General features: G+C 36.1%; 1 protein-coding gene across 1 annotated transcript; it reads right to left on the bottom strand.

The window, feature by feature from the left end:
• Nucleotides 1-2,227: 2,227 nt before the first annotated feature.
• Nucleotides 2,228-4,032, bottom strand: LOC123667590. The gene is made up of 2 exons (XM_045601466.1): nt 2,756-4,032; nt 2,228-2,375 (listed from the first exon to the last, which is right to left on the bottom strand). The coding sequence occupies exons 1-2, from the start codon at nt 3,745-3,747 to the stop codon at nt 2,318-2,320; spliced, it is 1,050 nt and encodes a 349-aa protein (XP_045457422.1). The 5' UTR covers nt 3,748-4,032; the 3' UTR covers nt 2,228-2,317.
• Nucleotides 4,033-10,416: the final 6,384 nt, after the last annotated feature.

Here is a 10,416-nt window from a genome sequence, read left to right as displayed (position 1 = left end):
TTTTTTAAAAGTTATATAATCTCCTGGCTGTAATAATGGTAATTGTTTCTTATTTCTATCATAGTAAATTTTACTCCGAGCACGATTTTTCTCAAAATTATTTTTATATTCATTGAAAGTAACAATTTTTGGTTTAAGTTTCTTATTAGTAATTGGTATATGCATTCTTAAATTTCTAGACATTAATAATTGAGCTGGCGATGGAAAATTAGCTTTAGGTGTGTTCCTATATTGTAACAATGCCATGTAAGGATCTGTATTTGACTCTAAACATTTTTTTAATAAATTTTTCATAATTTTAACAGAACTTTCAGCTTGACCATTAGACTTCGGGTGATATGGACTAGTCATAATATGTTCAATATCCCAAGAATATAGAAAAGATTTAAATTCAGCAGAATTAAACGGAGGTCCACCGTCAGACACTAATTTCATGGGTATACCGTGACGAGCAAAGATAGACTTTAATTGTATTATTATATTAGATGCTGTGTATTGACTGTTTAAAATTGCTAACTCTATAAATTTGGAATAATAATCAGTAACTACTAAGTAATTTTTGTTATTAAAATACATTAAATCAATACCGACTTGCTGCCATGGGAATTTTGTAATATCATAGCTTTGAAGAGGTTCTTGTTGATTATTTGGTTTGAATTTAGCACAAATAAGACATTGATCAACTAAATTTTTTATATCTGCGTTCATATTTGGCCAAAAAATAATACTTCTAGCTAAATTTAAAGATTTGTTAATACCCTGATGACCTTCATGGACTTTTCTTAACATTTCACTTTGCATTGACTTTGGAATAATTAACTTATCACCCTTAAACAATAAATCATTAATAATGTGTATTTCACCTTGAATATTCCAATAATACTTTAATAAAGGATCCATTTTATTTTTACTGACAGGCCATCCCTCTAGACAATATTTTTTTAATTTTTGCAAGTCTTTATCTGAATTAGTAGCTATTAAAATTTTATTTTTATATTCCTGACTAATAGCTAAATTAGAATATAAAGAATTAACATGAAAAGATAAATCTGACTCATATTTAGGAATAAAATTTTCTTTTAAAGCTGCTCTAGAAAGTGTGTCTGAAATATACATCTCTTTACCAGGTACATAAATAACATTTAAATCATAAGCTTGCAATGAAAGCATCATTCTTTGTAACCTTGCTGGTAAATCATTTAATGGTTTTTTAAACAAATAGACTAGCGGTTTATGATCAGTATGTACGGTTACCTTATTACCATATACATATTGATGAAATTTTTCACAACCAAATTGAATAGCCAATAACTCTTTTTCAATTTGAGCATATCTTTCTTGTGTAGCTGTTAAAGTTTTAGAACTATAAGCAATAGGTTGTTTATTTTGCATGAGAACTGCGCCTAATGCTGACTTTGATGAATCTACTGACAAAATAAGTGGTATATTCGGATTGTAATGTACTAAGATAGGAGATTTCGTTATTTCCTCCTTTAATGACTGAAGACATTGACTACAATTTTCATCCCATAACCATATAGTATTCTTTTTTAACAGATTTCTGAGAATTTTTGTTTTATCTGACAAATTTTCAATAAAAGGTCCTAAGTAATTAATCATTCCTAATATTCTCTGTAATTCTTTGACATTAGTTGGATCTGGCATATCAAGAATAGCTTTAACTTTATTTTGATCAACTTTTGCACCTTCTTTACTAAATATATAACCTAAAAAACATATTTCATTGACTGAAAATTTGCATTTATTTTTATTGAACTTTAAATTAACCTCTCTAGCCCTTTGCATGACTTTTAATAATCTTTGATTATGAATTTGTTCTGTTTCACCAAATACTAAAATATCATCTACAAAAATCAAAACACCTTCTATATCAGAAAAAATATCTGACATAACTCTTTGAAAAATTTCTGAGGAAGCATTAATACCATAAGGTAATCTTAAGTATCGATAACGACCAAAAGGAGTTTGAAATGTGCAAAGATCTGAACTAGCATCATCAAGTTTTAACATCCAAAACCCTGAATAAGCATCAAGATGAGAAAAATATGAAGCACCATTTAATATTGACCTAATTTCATCTATGCTTTTAAGAGGATAGCGTTCTCTGACTATATATCTATTAAGATTTCTCGGATCTAGACAAATTCTTAACTGACCTGATTTCTTGACAGTGATGACTACAGAATTTACCCATTCGGTTGGATATGTGACTTTTTCTATAACTTTTAATTTTGACATGCGATCCAATTCTTCTTTTAATTTATTTTTTAAACCAAATGGAACTTTTCTGGGATGATCAACGCATGGAATTGCATTTTGTTGCAACTTGAGGTGACAGACAGGTGGTAGACATCCTAATCCATGAAAAACATCATTAAAATATTCTAAAATTTGATTACTAGACAGATATTTATCATTACTGTTGACTGCAAAAACTTTTTTTAATATTCCTATATCCACACATGTCGGAAGACCTAATACAGTAGCACAATCAATATTTACTATTAAAAATAATATGTATCTTTGACAATTATTGAAAAAACATTTTAAATTACACTGACCAAATACTTGTATAGACGAACCATCAAAACCTTTGACATTTGCACTACAACTTTTGATAATAGACTGTGATAAATTTAATTTGTTAAAAGTATTAAGAGACATTATATTGGTATCAGCACCTGAATCAAGTATACATTTTACTTCAACATTACTAATTAGAACTGATAAATACCATGACTTGTCGTTGTTGACACTCTTCACCATACCGATGAAAAATTGTTCTGAATCATTGTTTGATTTCTCGTTGACATCTCGGACTGGATAAGACGATTCTACAGATCTAATGTTAGATCGATTGGAAAAACAATATTTTGCAAAATGTCCAATCTTGTGACATATTTTACACCTTACTCCTGATGCTGGACATTTGAAACGATGATAACATTGACCACAATGAGTACATTTATTGTTGTTACTTGTCTTTGGTACTGGACTTTGACTGCGTCGACTAGCAAAATTTTGATTGTGAAGATTTTTATTATTTGACTTATTTCTGTTATTACTCGTAGACTGTTTCTTTGACTGTGACTTTGTATACGACTGTGATAAATGTAAAACATTATCTGAATATTGAGAATTTTCCATTGTTTGAGCATTTTGTTGTGCCATGATGACATTATTAGCAATAGATATAGCCTTTTCGAGTGTTAGGTCCGTTTCTTGCAACAATCTTTGACGAACATGTGTTAATCTCGAACTCATGTTAGCTATAAAAATATCTTTAATTAAGGAGTCTTTCAATGTACCAAATTCACATTTATTTCCAATATTTTGTAAGTCCGTAAGAAATGTGTCAATTCCCTCTTCAGGTTTCTGCATTCTCGTGAAAAAAGAATGTCTGACAATAGTTAAGTTTTTCTGTGGCTCAAAATAATTGTCGAATTTAATTTTAATATCTTTTAAAGTTGTTCTGGTTATGTCTATATTGAAAGAATTGTAAATCTCAATACCTTTTTCTCCGATTGTATGTAACATGATGGCTATTTTCCTTTTCTCGGATGCGTCTTCCAGATCCGAAGCAAGTAGAAAAAGCTCAAAACATTGCCACCATTTCTTCCAATTAGAATTGTTATTTTGATTTGTTGCAATTATTAATTTTGGTACATTGTTGAAGTTGTGACTTTGTGAACATGCTTCCACGTTTTGTATTGTAGACGTCGACATTTTGAATTTTCAATTTTATTACCATTGACTTTCAGATGACGTAAAATATATATATTCTTCACTTTGTTGCGAATTCTGACACCATATATTATGATGCTAGGTGTAATAAATAAGACTGATTGACTGGATACGTACGACTTTATTAATTTAGACCTTAGACTCAAAGACATGACTCGACATTACATTATTACACACGAACAAGACAAAGAGAAGACATAGACAATAGATATAATCATAGAGTACTTAACATAGACATAATATAACAGATAATAAATTAAGGATATACAACACACCACTACGTAATTTAACAACCAAATCAAGTTTTAAAAAACTATATAAAAGAACCTTACTTTTAGGGCAACAAGATATTTAAAATTATAGTCCGATCATGGCAAATGTGATAAATTACATATTACATATCAGCTCAACTGCCCGCAGAAGGAGACCCAGGTAGCAAGGATAAAAAGGATCGAGGAACAAATAGAGGAGCTGAAGAAGCAAGGGGCTTCATCCCCTACATGAGAAGGAATAAGATTATTGAACCGTCTGCAAGTCCGTGGTGCTCACCTGTTGTATTAGTGAAAAAGAAAGATGGTAGCACGAGATTTTGTGTGGACTATAAGTGTCTCAATGATGTCTCTAAGAAGGACAGTTACCCGTTACCTCGAATCGACGACACTTTGGATACCTTGAGTGGCATGAAATGGTTCTCAACCCTAGATTTAAAATCTGGATACTGGCAGGTGGAAATTCATCCAAAAGACAAGGAAAAGACAGCATTCTCGACCGGTAAAGGTTTATGGCGATTTAAAGTCATGCCCTTCGGATTGTGCAACGCACCTACCACATTCGAGCGACTCATGGAGTGTGTACTGGCAGGCTTAGTTGGAGAGGCTTGCTTAGTCTACTTAGATGACGTTATCATTGTCGGCCGTGACTTCGAGGACCATTTGCAAAACTTGGAGCGAGTTTTCGCTAGAATAGAGGTGGCCAAATTCAAGTTGAACCCGAAAAAGTGTCGTTTATTCAAGAATAAGGTCAGTTATCTCGGCCATGTTATCTCCAGTGATCGAATCCAGACAGACCCGGAGAAACTGGAAACATTCCAAAAATGGCCTACCCCTAAGGACAAAACCGAAGTGCGGGCATTCCTCGGTCTATGCTCATACTACAGGCGTTTTGTTAAGGGATTCTCAGAGATAGCCAAGCCATTACATCGGCTGACAGAAGATAAACGACAATTTAGTTGGGACTTGTGAAGATTCTTTTCAGAAACTGAAAAAACATCTGTGTGAAACACCAATCCTGGGATATCCACAAACCGAAGGTCGGTTTATAGTCGACACGGATGCAAGCAACACGGCCATTGGAGGGGTGTTATCTCAAAAAGAGGTGAAAGAGAAGTAGTTATTGCATATTTCAGCAAATCTTTATCCAAGCCAGAGAGAAACTACTGTGTGACAAGAAGAGAACTCTTGGCTGTTGTAAAGACGCTACAACATTTCAACAAGTATCTCATCGGCAGACAGTTTTTACTGCGAACTGATCACGCAGCCTTGAAGTGGCTACTGCAATTCAAGAACCCAGAAGGTCAAGTAGCTCGATGGATTGAGCAGCTTCAGGAGTACGACTTCAAGGTGGAACACCGCAGCGGAAAGATGCATGGAAATGCCGATGCACTCTCACGAAGGCCGTGTCCGGAAGACTGCAAACATTGTGTTAAGCAAGAATCTAATGAAGTAACATTAAAGCTAACAAGAATAAGTCCTTTGGGTGTGTGGGAGAATGATGCTATGAGGGAAGCTCAAGAAAGAGATGACGACCTTCGGCACATCATCACATGGAAGAAACGGGGTGACGTAAAACCAATCTGGAGTGAGGTTGCACCCACTGGCGCTGTCACTAAGGCGTACTGGGCTCAATGGGACAGTCTGATACTTCAAAACGGAATACTCTACTGGAAATGGGAGAAGACTAACGGCCGAGAGTTCCACCTGTAGGTGGGATAATTGTCCCAAGAACGAGAGTACCAGATGTTTTACGTGAAATACATGATGGCGTATCAGGAAGTCATCTAGGTGTCAAGAGGACGTTAACAAAAGTGCGAGAACGTTTCTACTGGTTGCATTGTCGAGATGATGTACAGGATTGATGCCGCAAATTTACTACTTGCGCTGCTGTAAAAGGACCACAGACCCGGAGCCGTGGGAACCTGCGGTTGTATAACTGACTGAGTCAGCAGGTTTTTCTCTCCAAATCCTTCGAACCCTAACACGTAACAACTGGTGTCGGTAGTGAGATTTGGAGATGCCATTGACTCCGAGAGAAGACTTCAAGGACTTCAAGGGCGTCAGGACAAGGGCACAACGAGCTGCGGAGGCCACACCTACTGGGGACTAAGCTCCGCCCACCGTGGACCAAGGCCCGCCCACTGACCCCGCCTATCATGCCCCGCCCACTCACCACGCCCCCAAGCCCCGCCTATTCGGACTCAGGCCCCGTCCACTCGGGCTCAGGCCCCGCCCACTCGGGCTCAGGCCCCGCCTACTCAGACGCAGGCACCGCCCACTCGGACGCAGGCTCCGCCCACTCGGGCTCAGGTCCCGCTTACTCGGGCTCATGCCCCGCCTACTCAGACTCAGGCCACGCCTACTTTGTCTCAAGCTCCGCCCACTGGATCCGCCCACCTTTCCACGCCCACCAGCGACACAGTAGCTTCTACAGACCCTCAAACATTGATTATTATCATGGTTTTTATGCTTAAAGGCTTTTTAATATAATAGTGTTAAAAATATTTTAGCATGTACCTAACGTTCACAGAAGGACTTAACGCATTGTTCTCCGAAAATATATTACTTACCTATATTAATAAAATTACTGTGTTAAGTCCATTATTTATTAAGAATTATACTTTCAGCCGTGGTTTTGTCTGCATTATTACATTTTATGACGAAATTCAAAATTATATATTTGTACTGCAAACTATTTCCATACAACTATATAATTTTATATGAAAAGTTTAGCATCTAAGCTTTAAAAGGGAACAGACAGACAGATAACTTATGTATGTATTTTATTATTTAGTAAGGATTTCAATATAATAGACTAATCCAACAACAGTGAATATTAATGTTAGGTGAAAATGAAACAAATTTGTTATAGCTTAATGTTTATTTATTAATTTCAAAAATGTATACATTCACTTTCCTTCTTAAACTATTTTTTTTTCAATTGTCTTCTTCGGGGAATTCCGGTATTTCTGCTCCATGCTGCAATTTTTTATAGTAATCGTGAAAAATTGTTGGGACCTATTGTAAAGAAGTCATCAAATCTTTATATTTTTTAAGAATTTACAGGTTTTCTACCTGACCTTATGGGTTGTATATCTTCAGGCCATGGTCTTGGTAAACGTTTTGTACCTCTTCTTAAGTCTGTGCTCTGATGTTCAATATCATTAAAACTCGTTTTATAAAATACGATATCTGGCTCTGATGCTCTTACTTGCATTCAAACCATTTCGGAAATTAGCACATGTTGGCTATTGGCACCTTTTTTCTTATTACAAGAGGAGCTTCAGGTCCTGAATACAATGATTTAAAGTTTTTGAAGTCATTGGTTTCCATGGTTATGACTTCCATGGGATTGTTGGGTGAATTACTACTCCGCACAAATTGCATCCAAGGCATCCATCCCAAATTGATTTGGAAACCAGTCAGTACAGTCCAGTTTTTTTTTGGCTCTTTCGATTACAGAGTGTTGTACATCAACCTCCATATGCGTATGACCTTTTAAGAGGTACTTGTGATTTATCACTTTTATTGGTAATTTTTTCAAAAGCCTAATATAAAGAGAAGCCAAAATGAAATTTCTGTTTTGTCCAGCACAATTGTCAGACCAAACTATCAACTCCTCTACATTTATGTCTACTAGTTCAGATAGGGCCCATTTATTCTTTTTTAAGAGCAACATCGACAAAGCTTTGGGAAATGCAAAGAGTATTGAGAAAAAAGGTTTTACATACATATACATCATTCAGTCAGTCGGCTCAGCCTATTGCAGTCCACTGCTGGAAATAGGCCTACCGAAGTTCGCGCCAAACATCCCGGTTTTCTTCGCAATCCTCATCCAGCCTACACCGGCAATCTTACGTAGATCGTCGGTACAACGGGCCGGAGGACGTCCCACACTGCGTTTGCCAAGACGCGGTCTCCACTCCAGGACCCGTCTGCTCCAACGACCATCGGTCCTGCGGCACAGTTGGCCAGCCCACTGCCACTTCAACTTGCTAATTCTGTGGGCTATGTCGGTTACTTTCGTTCTCTCTCGGATAGTCTCATTTCTAATCCTGTCTTTGAGAGAGACCTCAAACATAGCTCGTTCCATTGCACGTTGAGCGACTTTAAACTTGTAGACCAGTCCCTTCGTTAGTGTCCACGTCTCGGCTCCGTATGTTAACACAGGCAGGACGCATTGCTCGAAGACTTTTGTTTTCAAGCATTGCGGAATCTTCGAAGTGAAGACTTGACGAAGTCATCCAAACGCTGCCTAGCCCAATCGAACACTCCTATCGGCCTCTCTCGAAGTTGTTGCGGCCTAGTTGGATACTATGGCCTAGGTAAATATAATCCTGAACAACTTCGAGAAGGGTACCATCGACCGATACCGGTATCGGTATGACTTGGTTGTTAAACATAGCTTTCATCTTATCCAAGTTCATACAGAGACCGACACGTCGGGAGGACTCGTTTAGGCCGGCCAGCATTTGGCCTAACTCATCCAACGTCTCCGCAAAGATGATAATATCGTCGGCGAAACGATACATATACATCTTTATTATTTATTTTAAAACTGTACTTTAAGGACACCCCACTTTTGTTCAGTCTAGAGTCGTTACGCGATCTTCGCCTTTCAATATCAGCTTTCGTGACACGGTTTGCCACAAATGTACGTATATATATATATATATATATATGTATAAATTATATATGTAAAAATTTATTTTATTATAAAAGGTTGTAATTTTTAAGGTATTTATCCTTGTTGTTGTTTTTATTTACTTAGGACTAATGCATGAAAAATTCAAGTGCCATAAAATACTTGCAGGTAAAATGTGTTATGTGGGACTTAACTTAAAATTGTACCATTGAGTAAAAATTTCACAATTCCAAAGTGGGACATAAATTAGTTTACCCTGTGTTAGTTTGTCACTTAACATAATTTATTTATGAGTATTTTTTTATTTATGGAAGTTAGGACTTGACGCAATTTACCACTAAATCCGTCTGAACAAATTTGACATGAATCATTGAAAAAGCAAAATTCATAAAAAATGGACTTGATACAGTTTACCTCTGAGGTACAGATATATAAAAGCGAAAGGTCACTCATAACGAAATCTCCAAAACTATAACACCTAAAAACTTAAAATTTGGCAGGTAGGTTCCTTATAGGACGTAGACATCCGCTAAGAATGGATTTTACGAAACTCGACTCCTAAGGGGGTGCAACGGGGGTTGGAAGTTTGTATGAAAATCCTATGTTTTTGAAGTAAGATACTTGAAATTTAAAATGTATGGTCTATAGATGGTGAAATGATGTTCAAATAGTGTATCTTTAGAAACCAACTCCCTTTTGGGGTTAAAACGGGGGATGGTAGGTTGACTCACTCATCACGAAATCTCCGAAACTATAACACCTACATACTTGAAATTTGACAGGTAGGTTTGTTATAGGACGTAAACATCCGCTAAGAACGAATTTTACGAAACTCGACACCTAAGAGGATAAAACGGGGGTCGGAAGTTTGTATGAAAGGCCTATGTTTTTAAAGTAAGAGACGAAATTTAAAATGTATGCTCTATAGATGGTGAAAAGGAGTCCAAATAATGCATCGTAATCTATATATATAAAAGAGAAGGGTCACTGACTCACTCATCACGAGAAATCAAAAACCGCTGGATGGTCCATCCATCCAGGATGGACAAAGATGAAATTTAGCAGGGAGGTAGATTATAGTTAGTAAACGTCCGCTAAGAACGGATTTTTTGATATTCCACTGCTAATGGCGTTTGATTGGGGTTGATAGTTTGTATGAAACATATTGGTGTGACCATAAAAAGCGTAATGGGAGAGTTAATTGAGTGGACTGAATTTTTTTTATTGATAGGCAGGAAGAAAGTAAACACACTAATCACTGAATTTTTAATTGTTTAGAGATTATAAGCAAATTGGTACAAAAATCAAACACACGGTTACACGTTACATCGAAAAAGGGAAGTAAAAAAAAATTGACACCTCGAGGTATTGCCAGTATTAATTTAAATTTTTATGTTGTTGCCAACATAAGCTGCGGCCTCGAGAAACAAATTTCAATCAAAAAGGAAAAAATTAACTAGTTACAAACAACATGTTAACTGTCTGCAAACGACATGATTAACGTTACATTATAAATCAATGCATGTGTACACATCGAATAAACATGTACATAGATTTGAATCTATACTCTATTAGGTTTCTAGATATAAGTTACAGTAAGTATACAATTTTAAGTTACATTTAAATACATTCCAGGTAAGTAGGCAATAATTATCATTGTATGTTTGCTTACACAGGTATGTACATCTACTTTGATAATTAATAGTACAATAATTTGTTTTTATATCATTTTAA

Source organism: Melitaea cinxia, chromosome 28 (assembly GCF_905220565.1).
Source record: "Melitaea cinxia chromosome 28, ilMelCinx1.1, whole genome shotgun sequence".
In the NCBI taxonomy this organism is placed as follows: domain Eukaryota; kingdom Metazoa; phylum Arthropoda; class Insecta; order Lepidoptera; family Nymphalidae; genus Melitaea; species Melitaea cinxia.
Note: the sequence above shows the minus strand (reverse complement) of the source record. Positions and strands in the feature narration are given on the sequence as shown.

Excerpts from the sequence above, each read along its gene's own strand:
- LOC123667590 (XM_045601466.1), bottom strand. The coding sequence starts at position 3,747 with ATGTCGACGTCTACAATACAAAACGTGGAAGCATGTTCACAAAGTCAC. Across the intron at positions 2,376-2,755 it reads GTCAACAACGACAAGTCATG|GATGTCTACCACCTGTCTGT; the intron begins GTATTTATCAGT and ends TTCATGGATTAG.